The following is a 20307-nucleotide window of genomic DNA, read 5'->3' on the forward strand; positions in this document are numbered from 1 at the left end:
TATAGCAGAGATGGTGTAGACTTAATTAACCAAAGAGATCAAAATAAATAACCCAAATTACTAATTTGTCAATTATATGTCATTGTTTCTTTAAAAAAACTCTTTAAGTTCATATAGGAAGTTAATTACTCTTAGGTCATTTCTAAACAACAAAGGATTCCAACACTTTGGGGCAAAGTCCATCCCTGAGCTGTGAGACAGAGCAGTATCTAACAGGCAGAGGCAGCAGCCCTTTAACAACCTCTGCCCATTTTAACTGCAGCAGTGTGTGCAGTCCTGAAGTGCTCCTGCTGCCGATGAGCTAACCTTTGTACTGAAACTACAAGCGCAATATTGAGAAAAATCAGGTAAATAGAAACTGCTTTTATTGTCAACTTTACATTTTTGTCAACTGCAAGATGAGCCTGCTAAAACATGGATATTCCAGTCACAATGGAAATGGTAACTCCTGGGCGTCTCTTCTGAGTCTCTGGTCCCAATGACGTTCAGCCAAATAACAAAAGCAATACAATAGTAATTGAGTTTACTATTATCAATGGCACTGCAAGGAAAAAAAAAGTTTGTTACTATAAAAAGAAAACAAAAAAATAGAAAAAAGCTAAACAGTAGCAGATAGCTTCCAAGGAGGATGAAGTATCTAAAAACTATGCCATCATAATCATAATGTAATTGTAGTAACAGAAAAATTAACTATCATAAAGCTTATGATATTTTCCTCTGTACTCTAGGCTGGCCTGGAACTCGCAAAAACTTCCTTTCCCTGCATCCCAAGGGACGGGATTACAGGTGTGGACCACCATGCTGCATCTTTGAATGGTGCTGGCGCAGCTCTGGTGATGGAGGAAGGTCATTGGCTAATAAAGGAACTGCCTTGGCCCATTTTTATTGGTTAGAAGATAGGTGGGAGGAGAAAACAGAACAGAACACTGGGAGGAAGAGGAAGTGAGCTCAGACTCCACAGCTCTGCTCTCCGAAGCAGACGCCTCAGCAGAGATGCCATGCCCTGCTCCCTGGCAGACACACGCGATGAAGCTCCAACCCAGGATGGACATAGGCTAGAATCTTCCTGGTAAGCGCACCTTGGGGTGCTACACACAGATGATTAGAAATGGGCTAAATTAATATGTGAGAATTAGCCTAGAAGAGAATGGGCCAAGCAGTGTTTAAAAGAATACAGTGTCTGTGTAATTATTTTGGGGCATAAGCTAGCCGGGCAGGCGGCTGGGGGTGCTGAGAACGCAGCCCCGCCGCCCTTATTACTACATATGGCGCCCCACGTGATGGACTAAACCCACTTAAAAAACCTGAGAAGACTTAAAAATAAGGGAGCGAGAGTTTAACACAGATTTTTGCTGTTTGTTGGTGGCGTGCTATAGAGAGATTTCCTTATTCGGCAACAGTAGCAGAAAAAAAACGCTGTGTCATTTTAAAGCGCGACTTCCTGGGGCTGTGCCGCCATTGCGATCTCTGTCTGGCTCCTGTGGGAGACAGAGCTTTTGAATAGAGCATTTGGAGTAAAGTGCTACGATTTGTTTGATGGCAACTAGACTCGCTGTGTTCTCGGGTCTGCACTGCTTGCTAGAGGCAAGCAAGCGCCTCATCTAAGAGAGGCTTCCTGACTCAGCTTTAGCTGCAAAGCCTGCAGCTCATTAAGAGGTCCTGCCACGAAACACTTAAACAGTGTTGACGAAAAGCTGAACGCATGCTTTTCGGTTTTCAGCCGTAGCAGGAAAAAAGCTGCGCCGTTTAAAAATGCCGGCTTTCTGGGCCATCCTGCCAGGGCAAACTCTGACTGTTTGAGGCAGGAGGGCCTGCTACCGAGAGAGGACTTGAGTGTTGTCTGTTGTAGCTCACTTGCTGGCAGGGACCTTGAAATGCCATACAGTTGTTGCAGTAAACATGCTACAGCCTGTATATCCGCCATGAGGCTGGAAAGCTAAAAAATGGACTGGATCTAGCTGGCAAAGCCACGCCTATAATCCTACTGATAATGCTCAGTAATTTAAAGGCTCATGTGGTCAGAAAAAGAGAGATATACAGTAAAGAGAGATTCAAAGACAAAGAAAATTTCTAAATGGTTTGAAGTGTGTTAAAAATATATGCAGACGAAAAGTTGAAGTTCTTAAAGTAAAAAACAAAAAAAGGAAGAGAGTTGTTGTGTGTGGTGGCACACGCCTTTAATCCCAGTGTTTGAAGGCAGGGACAAACAGATCTCTGTGAGTTCAAGGTGTAGTAGTGTACACCTTTAATCCCGAATGCCTGGGAGGCAGAGACAGGCGGATCTCTGAGAGTTCAAAGACAGCCTGGTCTACAGAGTTACTTCAGGTCAAAGATACAGAGAACCTGTCTCAAAAAGCAAAGAGTTAAAAGTAAAAATAAACAAAATAGAGGTTAAAACAAAGCTGCACAAAGATGGAAAATAACACAGAGAATTTTGATACTGTATGCTATTATGCTCTCTTTGAATTATTTGAATGCTGAGGAAGGAGCAAAAGCTGCTAAAAGATATTTGTTTATAAATGCTGCTGAACTAATCCAACATAGATATTTTGAATTTGGATCTAAGGATATGATACTTTGGAAAGGAGTTTCTTATTTTGTTTTCACAGAGGATGAGACGCTGTTCATTTCTTCTATTCCGATTTGGTATGATGGAACCTCCTGAATGGTTCCTGTGCACGCCTTCAAAAAATTGCTTCGCTCAACTGCCAACTGAGATGAAACTAGCACACAGGTTATACAGTGAAAGACCTAATTAACGACGCCCCCATTCAGCAGGAAGCAGTTTGGAGAGAAAAAACTGCGCCCATGTTCCCAAATATGGTTTATAAATGTTCTTTTACATTTAAAGGGGGATATGATATAGATATGAATAATTTGTATTAGTATAGATTTTGCTTTATTGATAGAGATTTAAGGTCAATTTTGTTATATGTATAAGTGTTTCTGATTTTGATTAAGGTATTGTGATTGTGTAGTTCATTTAAATATGTACTGTATAATTAAGAAATATAGGTTGTTAATGGATAATCATCGATAATAGTAAAGCTTGTAGTCATGTTAGTTAGATTTTCTAGATATATAGAGATATATTTTAGATAGACATTCTTCATGTCTTTCAAAGATTACAGAATAGGACATTTAATGTTTTAATAACTGAGGACTTTTCATGACAATGAGACACTCTGCTCCTGGCAGCACCACTGTACTTCAAGAGGAAGATGGGCATCAAAGAGGCACCTTATGGAGTTTGATAGCCATTTGGGCAAGAAACTGCTCTTGCCTGGACTATTGCATAAACTGGACAAGAGAACCCACAGAGAGAGGACTACTGAACTTGCCTAAGGTGAGATGATCTTTCGGGGTTCCTGATTCATGAAAGAGTCTGCGAGACATTCTGCAGGACACAACAGATAGTGACTGAACTGACTTTGAATTTTCCTGCTTTATGGAAATGTCTGCTGGATACCATGGGCCTGAAGCCTGAAGATGGATGCCCCAACGGTACAGAGGAACTTTGGGTGACTGTCCAGGCAGCGAGATGTCTCTGTCATTTCTAGAGTTTTAAAAGTTGCTTTTTTCTTGTTTGCTTAGGTAGTAGTGTATCTTTCTGGAGTCTTTGATGGAGTTAAGAATAGTTAGTTATAGTTATAGTTTTCCTTAGTTATGATAAAGATTATTGTAACTTTTACTTGATAACTGTTTTGTTATATGTAATTTTGCTATGTTAAAGTTAAAGCCTTTTTTTTTGTTTAAACCGAAAAAGGGGAAATGATGGAGGAAGGTCATTGGCTAATAAAGGAACTGCCTTGGCCCATTTTTATTGGTTAGAAGATAGGTGGGAGGAGAAAACAGAACAGAACGCTGGGAGGAAGAGGAAGTGAGCTCAGACTCCACAGCTCTGCTCTCCGAAGCAGACGCCTCAGCAGAGACGCCATGCCCTGCTCCCTGGCAGACACACGCGATGAAGCTCCGACCCAGGATGGACATAGGCTAGAATCTTCCTGGTAAGCGCACCTTGGGGTGCTACACACAGATGATTAGAAATGGGCTAAATTAATATGTGAGAATTAGCCTAGAAGAGAATGGGCCAAGCAGTGTTTAAAAGAATACAGTGTCTGTGTAATTATTTTGGGGCATAAGCTAGCCGGGCAGGCGGCTGGGGGTGCTGAGAACGCAGCCCCGCCGCCCTTATTACTACACTCTGGAAATACAGAGGACCTGGCAGATCCACATGGCTGCACACTTGAGCAGAAATACAGTGCAAAGAAGGTTCTGTGGTTTCATTAAAAAGAATAAACTCACGAACAATACATCCCAGGTTTATGATTAAGTCTCTAATCTCAATGCTTAAATTCAAGGTGCCTGCATTCTTTGATTGAATTGCTCCACAATATTTTCCAATACAATGCCAGATACAGAACCTTTCTACATTGCAATGTAGAAGTCCCTAGTAACAGTCCATCTCCTAGAAATCAGCAACCTTCAAGCAGTAAATTCAGGTTAAAGAAGAAAAAGTTCCTACCACAAATGGGAACCCGATAGTTCTCACTCTCAAAAGCTTTGCTACTTAAATCGTAACACACAATTGTAACCTAAAGGTTTCTTCTTACCTCTCATCACGGTTCGTACAGATCGAATCAGGTTCATGAGTTGAGATTTAATTCCTGGCTCCTCTCCGAATCCGCCAATTCCCTGGTCTGTTCCCCAGCCAACTGTATGAGAGAAAGATGATTAGCTGAGTTAAATGTATTGTGCCGTCTTATTCCCTCATTATCTCTTAAAAGATTAGTTTGAGCCCTATGAAGACAAAGTATAAAGTCATACATCTTAGAGTTAAGATATTGAGTTCAATAGTTTTTTTCCCCCTCTTTTGATAGTGGCAACAATCATATTCTCTTCATTCCACTTTTGAGTTTGTAAAATAATCTACAGTCCAAACAATCTCATGGTGTTCAAGTCACCGAAAATGGCTACTGTTACAGCTTGCTTATTTCTTTCTTTAAAATGATCAAAGGACCCTTTCTCAGTGTAGAACTGAAAATATGCCAGGGTGAATAATTACTAACACAATTAAAGAGTTATATCATCTAATAAAGTATCAACAGGAAAACGCAGTAGCCGGGAAGCACGTGGGCAAATTTTCACGTGCATTTTGGGCACGCCTTTGGAGCACATAGTTTCCCATTCTCCTTGATCATTCTTCATTTTTGCATTCTGAGCCATTCTCTGTAAATGAGTCTTTCACCTCCTCCGTCATTTCCCTTGTCATTACAAGCCACTTTCACCCTTTATCTACCAGTTCTCTTTCTGTTCTTTCTTCTAAAGACATGTCCTCATTTCAGGCCCACTTTTACTCTCACATGACTACAGAGTTAATTAATTCCTGGCATGCTAACCTCTAAACCCAAAGACGAAGAACAAGTCTATCTTATACATGGGAGAGCCCAAGCGTCAGGAAACTCACACCTAATCAGCTCTTATTGGGTTGAGATAACAGTTAAATAATGGCTGTCCGCGTTTTTTTCCTGTTGTAGCATGAAACCATCTCAAATTCAACTTCACAAAGAAGTTGACCCTCCCTCCCTTCCGCTCTCAAGGACGGCAGTGGGTTTTGCTTTCACAGTGCATTCCGTCCTCCATCACAGTTGTTAGTACCAGACTTTCAAGATCTCACTGTTTCAATCCCTTTAGATTTTCTCTAAACTCAGAACGCAGTGACAATGGTCAATGGACTGCAAAACCCCTTAAACTGACTTTGTGGAGCGTGGTACGATGAGCCCAACAGACACAGAGGACAATGGCCCAGCCAATTACCTACTGGTTGTTAAAGCCAGTTTCTGATCTGGGTCTGACTGTCACATCCAGACCCAGGCCACAGTAAATCCTCTTTCTCTTTGTTCACCAAATCCCACTTATTGTAGGGACTTTCTTCTCCTCGGTTGGGTGTTTTCAGGAATTTCCCACAAACTCCTGGAGGACAGGGACTGTAATACAGTCACCTGTCTTCATGTTTCCACTTCCCCACACCACAGCAAGTACTCAGCAAATAGCTGTGGAACTAAGTGGAATTACAGTGAATTGAGTTAATCGGGAATACTGGAAAATAAGATGAATTCTGGGCTGTGGAATTGAACTGAACTAAAACTGAGTTAAAACTGAGAAAAGGGAAGATAATATGAATTCTAGGATCACAATATTTCTGAATAACCCCATTTACTTATTTTATGTATTTTCTATTTCTAATACACATGAACTATCAGATGGACAAATCATTCCACAAGTTTTAGGGAACAGGTAGTTGGTTCAGCACGTACAGCACTTGCTGGGCAAGCACAAAGACATGAGTTCAAACCCCTGCCCCCACATAAAGCCAGCTGCACATCTGTAACGCCAGTGTCCCTGTGGAGAGATGGGAGGTGGAAACACAGACTCTCTGTAAACCTGAGGCCAGCAACGCTGGTGTGTGCAGCAACAAACGAGATCCTGTCTCAAACAAGGCGGAATGCAGAGACCCACACATGAGTTTGTCCTCAGACTCGACGCACGCTTGCCCTCACACACTTGTACACACAAAGATCAAAAAATAAAGAACACAAACTTTTTAAAAGTAAGTTTTCTTTTTAAGATTTATTTATTATGTAGTTTTCTGCCTGCATGTAAGTCTGCAGGTCAGAAGAGGGCACCAGATCTCATTATAGATGGTTGTGAGCCACCATGTGGTTGCTGGGAATTGAATTCAGAACCTCTGGTAGAGCAGGCAGTGCTCTTAACTTCTGAGCCATCTCTCCAGCTCCAAGAAAACAAACTTAAAAATAAACCAAAATTTAAAAAAAATAAAAGTTTTAAAGAAGCTTATAAAAATGGCTATCTACCAGAGAAAGAAATATGACTGGACAATGAACATTTGGAAAGCAAGGACAATTACTATATGGATGTGTCCACAGACAAACATGTGATGGACCAGGGGAAGAGATGCTTGTCATAGTTTCCCTCTACACAGTGCTACACAGGGCTTCTCAACTATTTTGTTCAGGAATTTGGTATGTGTTGGTGTGGGGCGTGCATGTGAGGACCTAACTTTGCAAATTACATTTTAAAGAAGGGGCTTAATCTTAAGCCATTTAATGAGCTTGGGGGCAGCACAGATCTCAGCTCCAGCAATGTGCTACAATAGCAGAATTTAAAAGGATACCCTAAAAATAGCCAATTAAGTAACTAAGGAGCAGGACCATAAAATTTAACGAGGTCCAGGTGTTCATGGGAGGCATCCTGTCCTTGAAGATACCTTGTCAGTAATTGATGGCTCTTTGTTAGGTTTTCACACTCAAAAACTGACCAAAGGTTTCAGAAACTATCTTACCCTATGCCCTCCTTACCCAATCCCCAAATGACAGGACATGAACTCCCCTTATTAGGATGTTTCCCCTTTAAAAGTTCTACCCTTCCAGGGCTCCCTGCCATACTTTCTGCACCTACCATGCTGGGGTCTAAACTTAAGCTTGGATATTAAAAAGCCCTCATGTAATTTGCATCAGAAATCCAGCTCCGTGAATTCATTTGGGGACCAAAAACTTGGGCATGTAAAGACCAGATGTTGACATCAGGTGTGCGCTGGTGTGAGGCATGCATGCACCCGTGTGCACAGAGAGACCAGAGGTTGACGTCAGGTGTGCATTTGTGTGTGGGGTACATGCACCTATGTGCATGGAGAGACCAGAGGTTGACGCCGGGAGCTTCCCTGACTGTTCTGCATTTTGTGTCTTTTTTTTTTTTTTTTTTAGTTTTTCGAGACAGGGTTTCTCTGTGGTTTTGGAGCCTGTCCTGGAACTAGCTCTTGTAGACCAGGCTGGTCTCGAACTCACAGAGATCCGCCTGCCTTTGCCTCCCAAGTGCTGGGATTAAAGGTGTGCGCCACCACCGCCCGGCCCACATCTTGTGTGTCTTGAGGTACAGTCTCTAGCTGAACTCAAAGCTTACAGATTTGACTAGTCTAGCTAGCAAGCTTGCTCCAGGCACCCACTGTCTCCACCCCTGGAATGCCAGGATTATAAGTAGGCCACCAAGCCCACCCAGTACTTATATGAATGACAGGGATTCAAATCAAGTTCTCAGGCTTTTATGGGAGGTGCTCTACCAACTAAGTCATCACTCCAGCCCTGAACAACAGGTCTTCATGTGTTTTCTTGTGTGACACAACCTTAGGAAGCCTATGTATAATTAGCCTCACTGCTCAGGATTTCCTATATACACAAGAGTATATCATCTATCTGCAAACAGATAGTTTTGCCTTTTAAACCTCACAATGTAGATCTTTTATTTCTTACTTCTTGTCAAATTTCCCTGGGCAGAATCTCCAGCACAATGTTAAACAGAAACAGTAAGAGAGGCCTCCGTGTTTTATTCTTGGTCAGGGAAAGCATACAGTCAGCAGCTGAAGCAAGGGCAGTTTCTTACCCAGTGGCTAGCTTTGCCACACTGAAAGAAAACTCCATATGGAGGTTCTTTGATGCCTATCATCTTTTTTTTTTTAAAGTAGATTGGTGTGCCAGAAGTAGACGTTTTTCACTGTCATGAAAAGCCTTGTTATTAAAACATCTTAAATGGCATATTCTTTTTTTTAATATTTATTTATTTATTATGCATACAATATTCTGTCTGTGTGCAGGCCAGAAGAGGGCACCAGACCTCATTACAGATGGTTGTCAGCCACCATGTGGTTGCTGGGAATTGAACTCAGGACCTTTGGAAGAGCAGGCAATGCTCTTAACTGCTGAGCCATCTCTCCAGCCCTAAATGGCATATTCTGTAGATCTCTGAAGTGTTTGAAGATTGCTGCTTAAGGGGTCATACCAGTAGGAACACGTAAGACAATGGTACTGAGAATGATTTGAATTGTGTTGGGCTGGCTCAAAAGATTTCAAAGGCCTAGAGATTGTTCTTGTAATATTTTGGGAAGAATGTGGCTGCCTTTTGCCCTTGTTTGGAAAATCTGCCTGAAGCTAAAGTAAAGACCTTTGGATTAATTACACTGACAAGAAATCTCAAAACAGCCTAGTATAGAATCTGGCATGTGGTTATTAGTGGTAACTCTAATGAAGATTTACAATGAAAAGAAGTAAGCTGAGCAGGGTAAATTACAAAATGTAAAATTTGAGCAGAAAAGGAGCACCAAAAATTAGAACGGAGCTAAATCCTTTGTTCAAGGAGATAAACAAATTAAGAAATTGAACAAAGGGCTAGGTAACCTCAAGGCAAGATCCCACCTAGCTAAATTTCCAATTCACAAGAAGGAATTAAAGAAAAGTTTAGAGCTGGGTCTGCTGGTGTGTGCTGTTAATCCCAGCAGTCCAGGCAGAGGCTGGCTGATATCTGAGTTCAAGGTCAGCTTGGTCCACAGAACTAGTTCCAGGACAGCCAAGATTAGGCAGTGAAGTAAACTATGGAAAACAGAAAGCTGGTGAAGATGTAATTGAACAAATAAGCTTATGTTCTGTCCCAGCAAGCAGCAGAACTTGGCAGCTTAGGCCATGTAGTTCTGGCTTTCGAGTTAAAGATCTAAGAAAGAGGCTATGGAATTTGCCTCTGTGACTAAGGAACTGCTGAGGCCAGGTGTGTGTCAGAGTGTTCCTAACTGGAGGTCTAGAGAGAACAGTGTGTGAAGCTGTGAAGTTTAAGCTTGGAGACCCCAAGATGCTGGAGATGCCAGAGACATGAGACTTTACATTTTCTCTGCTTACATTTTAATGATGCTATATTTCACTCAAACATTTCAGTAAATTTTCTGAATACCTCCCTATACAACTCTAATACTATCTTTGTCTCTCTCTCTCTCTCTCTCACACACACACACACAATTCCTTACTGTCATCAAGTACTAATTCAAATTTCATCAAATGTTCTTTTTTTTTAAACATTTATTTATTATGTATACAATGTTCTGTCTGTGTGTATGTCTGCAGGCCAGAAGAGGGCACCAGATCTCATTACAGATGGTTGTGAGCCACCATGTGGTTGCTGGGAATTGAACTCAGGACCTTTGGAAGAGCAGGCAATGCTCTTAACCTCTGAGCCATCTCTCCAGCCCCCTCATCAAATGTTCTTTAGAGACTTGTGGTGGCTGTTCTTGGTTGTCAACTTGACTATATCCGGAATTAACTAAAATCCAAGTGGCTAAGTACACCTGTGCAAGACTTTTTTAAAAATTAAATCATTTAAAATCAGAAGCCCCACCTTTAATACAGATCTTCTGAAGAGGGCCACACCTGTTGTTGGCAGCCTATAAAAAGGACATAGAGAAAGGAAGCTCACTCTCTCTACCTGCTTGTTCTCCCTCTGCCTGGGAAGCCCATTCCTTCACTGGCATTAGAGCCTACTTCTTTGGCACTCTGGCATATACTAAAGACCAGATAACACATCAGCCTTGTGGGCTGAGAACAACTAGACTCTTGGACCTTCCATTGGTAGACAGCTAGAGCTGGGCTAGCTGGACCACAGCCTCTAAGTCATTCTAAATATATGGAATACATACTGTAAATTCTGTTCTTATAGATTCTCTAGTCTAGAGAATCCTAATATAAGGTCCCTTACAGTTACATTTTAAAAAAATCTTTGCGTGTATGAGCACACGCATGCATTCTCATGCTCATTTGTGCATCTTCACGTGTGTGGACTCATTGGTGTGGAGGTCAGAGGACAATATCCTGTGTTGGTCCTTGCCTACAGGGCTCTTGCTGTTCACCTGACCACTGAGCTTCCAGGGACTCTCCTGTCTTTACCTAGGGCTGCCTTCATAAGGCACCCTGGACAATGCTTAACACAATAGAAATCACTTTCTCAGTTTTGGAGGCCAAGTCCAAAATCCAGCAGAACTGGTTCCCTCTGGTAACTCCGAGGGATAATCTCATCCAGGCCTTCTGTAACATCTATCTGGTAGTTGCTGGAATTCCAGGGTTTCTTGGCTTGAAACCAAGCCACTTCCATCTCCGCCCCTGTGACCACTTCTTTAAGTGTGTGTCCGTATGCTTCTGTATCTCGCTCTCCTTAAAAGGATATCAATGACTAGATCTAAGGCCTAACACCTAATCCACATATGAAGAGCTCAATTTGATTACAAATTTTCAAAGATGTGTTTCCAGATAAGGTCACAGCCACAGGTGCCACGGAGTCAGAACACAATCCAACGCGTCACACGATCACGAAGAGTTCTCTGTATAGTCCAGAGGTAAAGAAATGGACTCTGGAGTCAGTGTGCTTAACTGTGCCACCTTCTACCCATGCGATCCTAGAAGTTACCAGCTCACTTTCTGCTTTAGATTCCCTACCTGAAGGTTGGAATAAAAACCCTAACTGTATCACAGAGCTGCAGTAAGCTCTCTTGCACGCTCTCTCTTACACACACATGTAAAACACCTAACACCAATCCTGCACACAACTACACGGTTACTGTTATATTAAGGTTGTACCTGCCATCTCTGAGCCCTTTCCAAATCCACTCCTTTCCCTTCCCATCCCTTCTCGGCGCTGCGCCTACGAGAACTCAGTAACATAAACCTGGCCACGGCATGTTCTTAGTTACAACTATTTCCACCTACCTTGGTTTTCCCACCAGAGTAACAGTATTCAAGGCTTCAGCCTCCAAACTGGCCCCAATCTTTTCTTTCACCTAGTAAGTATTTACTCATTTATCAGACTTCGGGTCAGACACATCTTTTCTCAGGCCCTTTTTCAGATTCTCAGGCTAATATGACCCTACATCTTTCTAATATTTGACACATCTGTTAGTCATTTTAGATTAAACTTCATCTTAAGGACAGGAGACTGGTGTAACCTGCTTCTGTTACAGAGGCCTGGCACATATTCGTGTTCATCTCTTCCGGAGTAATATATGAAATGCATCGTTCTTGCCTGTGGGTTTGAGTTTCAATGATTCCAAGGGCACAGTTGGTATATTGAAACAACTGTTTAACATCACGTGGTCCTGTCTGCTTTGTCCTATACAGCAAGAAGCAGCTGGACCAGTCTGGCAAGAAGATCTGATTGTGAGGACGAAGAAACCATAACGCGTGCGTGTGTCTTCATGTTTGTATTCCTCGATTCCAGCACGGTCTTTGGCACACGGTATACACCCAATGGGGGCGTGCACCTAGAACAAGGGTGGCTGGAGTCCTTGCTAACTCCTTTCACCATCAATCCTACCTCCCACCAACGTCTACAGGCTCCCCACCAGTCATTCTAACGACGCGCAAGCTGAAAGCGCCTCCACTCCCAGCTCTGAACTCAAAACTCCTCTCCAGCTTTCCCTCTATAAAACCGGTAACAACAACAACAAAAATGCACGGATTTGTCTGAGCGAAACACCAGCCAGGCGGAATCGAGTCAGGGCTCCCCCGCCGCCAGCCCCCACACGCCCACCCCGGCTCGCGGCGCGGGGACGCCCCTCTCCCAGCCCCCACCCCCGCCCCGGCACTCACTGTTCTTGAGGAAGCGCTCCTCGTGCAGCACGGCGATGGCGTTCACGCACAGCAGGGCCGCCTGCAGCAGGGAGTACAGCGTGAAGGCCATGGCCACCCCAAGCAGTCCCCAGGCCTATTGACTCCTTTCCGGACACCACCCTGGACGTGGCGCCACCACCGTGCCCCGGCTACGGGAGCCCGCGCGGCCCAAACCGCGCTCACCGAGGAGCCCCGCCTCCTCTGGTTGAGCCCCGCCCCGTGCTGAGTCCGCGACGGAGTACCGCATCCTGAGGTGAGCCACAGGAGTCTGGAACACTTGAGACGGTAATCATTCTTCACAGACAGGGGCTGAGAAAACAGATGTAGAGTAACATGCAGTTTAAAAGTGTTCTTTATATATTGAAGTAATAGGAATATATTTGAAGTAATTTTTTTTCTAGCATTTTTTCTGCCTACTTTTGCCTTTTTTGTTTGCTGTGGTTGTGAGCCACGCGTGAGTCTTGTGTTGTGCTTCTCTTGAGCCCGGCTGCCCTAGATGTTCCCAAGAACTGTGTGAAAAGTTAGTTTTCAGATTTTACCCTTGAAAAAATGGAGACTGAAGCGTTCAAACTTGATCAAACTCTAGCCAGAATATAAATAATACAGAAGGGGAAAGGAAGCTCTTTCACCCACGGCCATATGGAAAGACTTGGATATATTAACATCCCTAACTGTTCATGGATATGACCCAGTCCTTCTTGACGAGTATGTACAGGGTTTTGTTGTACCAACAGAAAATTAACTGAAACAGGAAGTGACGGACCATGGGTGGATGGCTTGGAAGCTGGATTAGAGCTGCCCAGAGCAGTGCCTTCCAATTGCCACATGAACTGATTCCCCGACTGCCATAAAAACCAGGCTAATTTCTCTGGGCTTCTGCCACTTTCCGTTCTAAAATTAGGTGATGGCCATCTCCGAGGCCCTTTCCATTTTAAAAATCTAGCAAAAGCAACTTGGAAGGTAGTATACACGTTCTGCTGCCGTGTTATTTGATTTATTATTTCTCAAAATTCCAGGTTTGTAGCCTAAACTGCTAACAGCAGATTATATCCTGTAAGAGAACTGTTGCACTGGGCGGTGGTGGCACACACCTTTAATCCCAGCGCTTGGGAGGCAGAAGCAGAGGGATCTTGTATACAGTGAGGTCAGGGCAGCCAGAGCCACACAGAGAAATCATGTCTCAAGAAACAAATAACAAAGACAATTGTTGCTTTATTTTCAAAGAAATTCAAAATCCTAGAAATTGTATCACACACACACATATGTATAAAGTAGATATTTCAGTTTATTTACTTATTTAGGGACAGGGCCTCACTGTCTACTTGTAGCTGGGCTGGCATTCTCTGTGTAGACCATGCTGGTCTAGAACCCACAGAAATCTACCTGCTTCTGCCTTCTTAGTGCTGGCTTCAAAGGCTTATGCAACCATGCCCAGTGCAAGTTGTTACAATTTATAAAGCTCTCCAATGAGCTTTATAAATTTTGTTGGTGCAAGTCTTTAATCTCAGCACTTGGCAGAGGCAGGCAGGTCTCTGAGTTCGAGGCCAGCCTGGTCTACAGAGTAGTTCTAGGACAACCAGGGCCACACTGAGAAACCTTGTCTCAAAAATAACAAAACAAACAAACAAACAACAAATAACTAAAAGTTTCTCAAGCAACAGCAGAAAAGAAACTAAAAGAATGTTTTTGCTTTTGTGTTTTATCTTTGAGGGCTGAGAGTTTTAAACCGGTTGTGGTCTGGTGCTGAACTTCGGAAGGACGTTTGAGAGGTTTTATGGACTCAGGCTCACCACCCTATCAGATGTCCCTGCTGGAGGTGAAACTGTCTTTACAAGGTCAGACAGTGATGACTTTTCATTTTCTTCAGGCTGTTTTCTTTGTTTGGGGTTTTCTCTCTGGGCTGAGAGACAACAGTATGATAACAGTTTGTTATGACATCTTACTGTAATAACTTTATATAATATATACTATATATGCTATATAACTTATAACTACTGATTTGGAGTCAGTGATTTTATTTGCTTCTTAACAAGAATCAAGGAATTAGGGCCTTCAATAATCAGTTAGTTTCTTCCTGCAAGAGGAAACAAGAGTGTGTATGGAATAGGCTGGAGAGCTAGCTCAGTGGTTAAGAACATTTAACTATTCCTGCAGAGGACCCACATTGGTTCTGATCACACCCAAGGCCGCTAGTGTCTGTAACTCCAGTACCAAAGGATCCAGCACCCTCTTCTGGCCGATTCTGGAACTGCACTATGCATTGCACCAATATACATACAGGCAAAACTACCCATACACACAAAATAAAAATAAATGAATCTTTGAAAAATAAGAGTATGTATGAGTGAATTCCAGAGCTGAGAGGAAAATTCTAGGACCGTTCCTGGGTCTCTCTTTAACTTTTACATCCTGCATACAACCCAGCAGTAGATCCTGTTAACTTTTACGTTAATAAACACTATGGTTTGAATGTTCTCTCCAAGTGTATGCTGAAATTTAATCAGCATTGTAATGCAAAGGGTGTGTGTGTGTGTGAGAGAGAGAGATATGCATATGTGGTGTGTGTGATATGCATATGTGGTGTGTGTGATATGTATATGTGTGTGTGATATGCATATGTGGTGTGTGATATGTATATGTGGTGTGTGTGATATGTATATGTGTGTGATATGTATATGTGTGTGTGATATGTATATGTTGTGTGTATACATGAGTTTTCAGGTACAGATGCCCATGCTTATGGTGCTAAACCCAGAGGAGAAGGCTGAATGCCTTTTTATCATTCTTTGACTTATTCCCTTGATGCAGACTCTTGCTCAGCCTGAAGCTCAGCTAGGCTGGCTGGCCAGCGAGCTCCCAGATCCATTTGTCTCTGCCTCCAGCACGGAGGTTGCAGGCATGCCCAGCTTTTACACGGGTACTAGGGTGAGAATGCCGGTCCTCATGTTTGGACAGCGAGCTCTCTTGCCTGCCAAGCACAGGCCCATCTGTGGTGGGATGTTCTTTTAACTGGGTAAAGTTGGGGTACATTTGTTTATGCTGAGGTTTATTACTTTGTGTAAAGATGCGTTACATTCATTTCTGCTGCCTCTGTTAAGGATGTAAAGATGTGGTACATTTGTTTGTTTGTGCGGCATTTGTTTGATCCTGAAAGGATGTGCTGCTGTTTCACCTTGCCTGCCTAAGGCACCTGATTGATCTAATAAAAAGCTCAACATCTGATAGCTAGGCAGAAGAGGGATAAACAGGCCTGGCAGGCAGAGAGAATAAGTAGGAGGAGAAATCTGGGTTTGAGAAGAATGAGAAGAAGAAGAAGAAGAAGAAGAAGAAGAAGAAGAAGAAGAAGAGGAGGAGGAGGAGGAGGAGGAGGAGGAGGAGGAGGAGGAGGAGGAGGAGAAGAGAATGAGGGACACACCCGGGGTCAGCCGAGCAGCCACCAACCACTGGATACAGAGTAGGACATACAGAAAGAAGGGTAAAAAAGCCCTTAGGCAAAACACAGATGAAGAGAACAGGTTAATTTAAGCTACAGGGGGAAAATGGTGCTAACTAGAAACGAGCATAAGCTAGGGCCAAGCATTCATAACTAATAAGTCTCTGTATCGTGATTCAGGAGCTGGTTGGTGGCCCACGAGAGAAAGCCTGGAGTGTCCATCTGTGGTGGTTTGACTGAGAATGGCCATCAGAGCTATATTTGGATACTTGGTCCTCAGTTGGTGGAACTGTTTGGGAAGGATTAAGAGGAGGTGGCCTTGGAGGTTTTAAAAGCTGATGCCATTCGCAGTCACCTCTCTCACTCGGGCTCAGGCGTATGGATCAGAAGTGCGCTCTCAGTTACTGCCTCAGTACCAAGTCTGAAGCTGTGGGGCCATGCTCCCTGCTGTGAGAGTCATGGACTCGTCCTCTGAAACTCGGCCTCCGTTAAGTGTTGTGTTCCACCAGTCGCCTTAGTCATAGTGCTCTGTCATTGCAGTGGAAAAGCAGTTGAGACACCAGCACTCTAACCCAAGTTTTTAGGGTGAAAGACCAGACCCTGGCAGCTGCAACAAGTCAGGCCTGGCTAATAGAGAGCCAGGAAACTTAGTTGGTGGGATTACATTCAGAAGAGGGGCAACTGTGCATAACTAAGCAGTCCTGCTCAAGATGTGGCCCCACCCATCGCTGACCCATCATTGGTTATGTCTCTCTGGTCCGTGCTGCAAGCTGGCCTGATAAACTCTTCAGAATGGCGTGAAATCTCTTTTTGTCTGGCAAGTTCCTCTCTAGGCTAGCACTAGGGCTTCTTTCGCTACCTTATTTTAGTTCTTTGGACTTCACTGTTTCAGTCATCTGAGAATCAGTGGGAAGGCTATGTGTGTCTTTGTAGAATATATCCTTTCCTTTCAGGGTGGGTACAGGGCCATTGAGAAGCAACTGAGTCCCGAGGACTCTGCTTGGGACTAGGTTAATGCTGTTATTTCAAAAGCCAGTCATTGTAAAAGAGTAAATTCATGTCTCTTTGCTTGTCTACCATGGAATGACACAGCAAAAATTTCCTCACCAATTGCTAGCTCTTTAATCTTGGGCTCTCTGACCCCCAGAAACGTGAGTCAATCTATTTCTTCTCATACAGGCAGAGTCTGGGGTGTTGTAACCGCTCCACCTTCTCATCAACTGAAGTCCTGGTTTGAGCTCCCATGGCCTCTTGAGGATTCCTGTGAGGTTGCTCTCCAAACGAGCTCGTGTGTTTGGGAAGGTCTTCCCCTCTCTCAGTTAATTCTTCCTAGAGCATCCTAACCAAGTACTTCTTAGGAAATCAAACAATGAAAACAAGTTCTTTATGGGGAGAGTTTGGGTCGTCTGTCCCATAGAACTCCCCACAGTTTTGTATTCTCACAGTCCTGTCTGTGACAAATCACAGGAGAAAAATTAAACCACTGACTGAAGAAAACAGTCATTATATTTACACCACCTAAAACCTTCCCCTGGCAATGAAAACAATGAGGTTATGGTATTTTTTTCTCCCTCAGTTAGATCTTAGAAGAAGTTTTCCATAAACTTTTTGACCTGGTCCTTTCTTTTTCTGGTTTTGTATCTCAGCATCTCTATTCCTGCAGTCATTAAAAAATAGCCCAAATGGAGAGACATATTATGTGTTATTTATTAAAAATTTAGAATCAGTGTGAAGTCTGACAAAAATGGATTATTTTTTAAGCATTTTTGTCCTGGTCATATATAGATATATTTATTTTCTTATCTATGTCTTCAGTGGGAATCAATGGTGACTGAAGTATGTTTGCTTTTAATCCTGTTATTCACAATAGCTACCCTGGGTTTAAATGGGCTTATGGCAGCAGAATTCACCCAAATGGCTTCTATTTGGGTCAGCATTGGACCAAAATAGAAAAATGCCACAAGTGAGCTCCATTCACGTTTGTGGACACGTACAAGCTATTTTTACTATAAGACGCAAATGAAACCCTTTGCAAGCTGAAAATTTGTGTGCTATAGAGTTTTTCTGGAAATAGGACCTTAAAATGGAAAGTTTCTTTAAAAAATTAAAATGAGTCACCGTACCTCTGGTTCTAATCCCGAGTAACTACGTTAAGCTGACTAATTTTAGGTCAAAAAGTACTACTTGAGTAAATAAAATCAGAATTGAAAAAAAATAAACTACTTAAATGTTTATAACTTATTCGTTCATCCATTCATTTATGTGTTCATCTTTTTCATTCATTAAGAATTTATTGAACCTTAGGGGCCGGACAGATGGTTCAGAGGCTAAGAGCACTTGTTTTTTTTTTTTTGGTTTTTCGAGACAGGGTTTCTCTGTGGCTTTGGAGCCTATCCTGGAACTAGCTCTGTAGACCCCGCTGGTCTCGAACTCCCAGAGATCCGCCTGCCTCTGCCTCCCGAGTGCTGGGATTAAAGGCTTGCGCCACCATCGCCCGGCCCTAAGAGCACTTGTAATTGTTGCAAAGGATCCAGGTTTGGTTCCCAGCACCCACGTGGTGACTCAAAACCGTCTGTAACTCCAGTTCCAGGATTAGGGTATCCAATGCCCTCTTCTGACCTGCGGGGTACCAGGCACACATATGCACAGACGTCCATGGAGGCAAAATTCTCACACATACAAAGTAAATAAATCTGAAAATCATTTAAAGGAATTTATTGAACTTTAAAGAAATACGTTACATATGCAGGGGGCTGGGAGAGGTGCGGCAGGGTAAGCACAAATCAGGTGTGTTTCTTTTGCTGGAGAGGGAGAGGGGCAGCAGGATAAGCACAAATAATCAGGTGTGTTTCTTTTGCTGGAGAGGGAGAGGTGCGGCAGGGTAAGCACAGATAATCAAGTGTGTTTCTTCTGCTGGAGAGGGAGAGGTGCGGCAGGGTAAGCACAGATAATCAAGTGTGTTTCTTCTGCTGGAGAGGGAGAGGCTGCCTACTAAGAAAAATGAGTTATGGGCTACTAGCATGAAGTTATGAAGCTGCGGAGATTCAGTGCTAAGATGAGTGGGACATGGAACAGAAGGGCAGGTTAGGTCCGGACTGGACATCAGGGTCATCTGAAGGCTTTAAATACATGTAACTGTCGTTCAGTTAGAGGTGGTGCATGAAGCACACAGGGGTGGGACTTCACAGACCCCTTCCTGCTCTGTGCTTGCATGGCTTGCTCTTGAGTGGGCCGTGTGCATACAGGCACAGTGTTGTGAGCTCATGCAAGGAAGGGCCGTCGTGCCCTACAAATACTGCTTTGCTGCAGATGCTGGCTCTTAGATCCCCGAGCTGCGTGTGTGTTTGCATGCATGTGTGCATGCGTGCCTGCCTGCCTGCCTGTGTGGGTGACATGGCTTTCCCATGTAGAGCTGAGCACTTCAGCCTGCACATTGTGTGCCTCTGCTTTCATCACCAGATACCTGCAGAAAGAAAGAAGCCTCCCCGATGAAGGGGGGGAGGGGCACTCATCTACAGGTGCCTGTTGTAAGCTTGTGTAAACTCCTCAAACGATAGAGATTCCAAAAATAGAAGGAGGAACTAACTACTACCGAGATAAGAGTATACTTCTTTCATTATTTTGAAGGAAAACTAATTAGAATCTAAAATTTTATATCCAATCAGAATATCTACTATCTACCAATATCTACCAATTTTAAAATGACAATTAAAAAAAAAACAAAGAGCAAAACAAGGAAAAAAAGTTTTGCATTAAAAATTTAAGTACAAAGGAAAATCTAGCATTTTATAAGGAACAAATATGTTTTGAAAATCTTTTAAATGTGCAAATCACTTTGAAATATTTCTTTTGGCATTTTTTGCAATAATAGTAATGTAACAATAAATATGATAAGGCCACGTCTTTTAGGAAGCTTATCATGAAGATAGGTCCTCCCATATTCTCCTTGAGAAAACTATTTGAGATGTATTCCAGGAACACATTGATTTAAAGAGGAGGAGGAAGGGGAGGGGGGAAAAAGTTATACAAAATGACAAGTTAATAGGAGAGCACAAGAGGGGCGAGGGATGTGGATGAAGATTATCAAAATATATGCATGTATGAAGTTATCAAAGGATAAATTAAAACTATTTTAAATGACAACTAGAGTTAGCAGTCAGGGGGGTATCTTAGATGACAGTAATGCCACAATTGCACAAACTTGGTCTAAATCAGAGTAGGCAGTTGGTATGGTCTGTAAAGAATTTCTGACAGAGATGGCCCCGTGGGAAGCATGTTCGCCGCACGTCTCTGTGGTAGGATGGCGCTTGCTTCGGGAACATGTCCACCAGTGGCGCAGCTGGATCTTGAAGTAGGTTGATTCCCATCTTCCCTGAGGAC

At 43.0% G+C, this 20307-nt stretch overlaps 1 protein-coding gene across 1 annotated transcript; it reads right to left on the bottom strand.

Moving 5' to 3' along the window:
* Positions 1 to 348: 348 nt before the first annotated feature.
* On the bottom strand, positions 349 to 12656 carry Ier3ip1 (immediate early response 3 interacting protein 1). Its single transcript, XM_041639262.1, has 3 exons — positions 12474 to 12656; positions 4614 to 4715; positions 349 to 541 (listed from the first exon to the last, which is right to left on the bottom strand). Exons 1-3 carry the CDS (start codon positions 12562 to 12564, stop codon positions 486 to 488), a joined length of 249 nt encoding a protein of 82 aa, XP_041495196.1. The 5' UTR covers positions 12565 to 12656; the 3' UTR covers positions 349 to 485.
* Positions 12657 to 20307: the final 7651 nt, after the last annotated feature.

Source organism: Microtus oregoni, unplaced genomic scaffold, assembly GCF_018167655.1.
Source record: "Microtus oregoni isolate MIOR12 unplaced genomic scaffold, Mior012 000057F_ref0000458, whole genome shotgun sequence".
NCBI lineage: Eukaryota > Metazoa > Chordata > Mammalia > Rodentia > Cricetidae > Microtus > Microtus oregoni.

Excerpts from the sequence above, each read along its gene's own strand:
- Ier3ip1 (XM_041639262.1), bottom strand. The coding sequence starts at position 12,564 with ATGGCCTTCACGCTGTACTCCCTGCTGCAGGCGGCCCTGCTGTGCGTG. Across the intron at positions 4,716-12,473 it reads GGAGCGCTTCCTCAAGAACA|TTGGCTGGGGAACAGACCAG; the intron begins GTGAGTGCCGGG and ends TCTCTCATACAG. Across the intron at positions 542-4,613 it reads TGTACGAACCGTGATGAGAG|TGCCATTGATAATAGTAAAC; the intron begins GTAAGAAGAAAC and ends TTTTCCTTGCAG.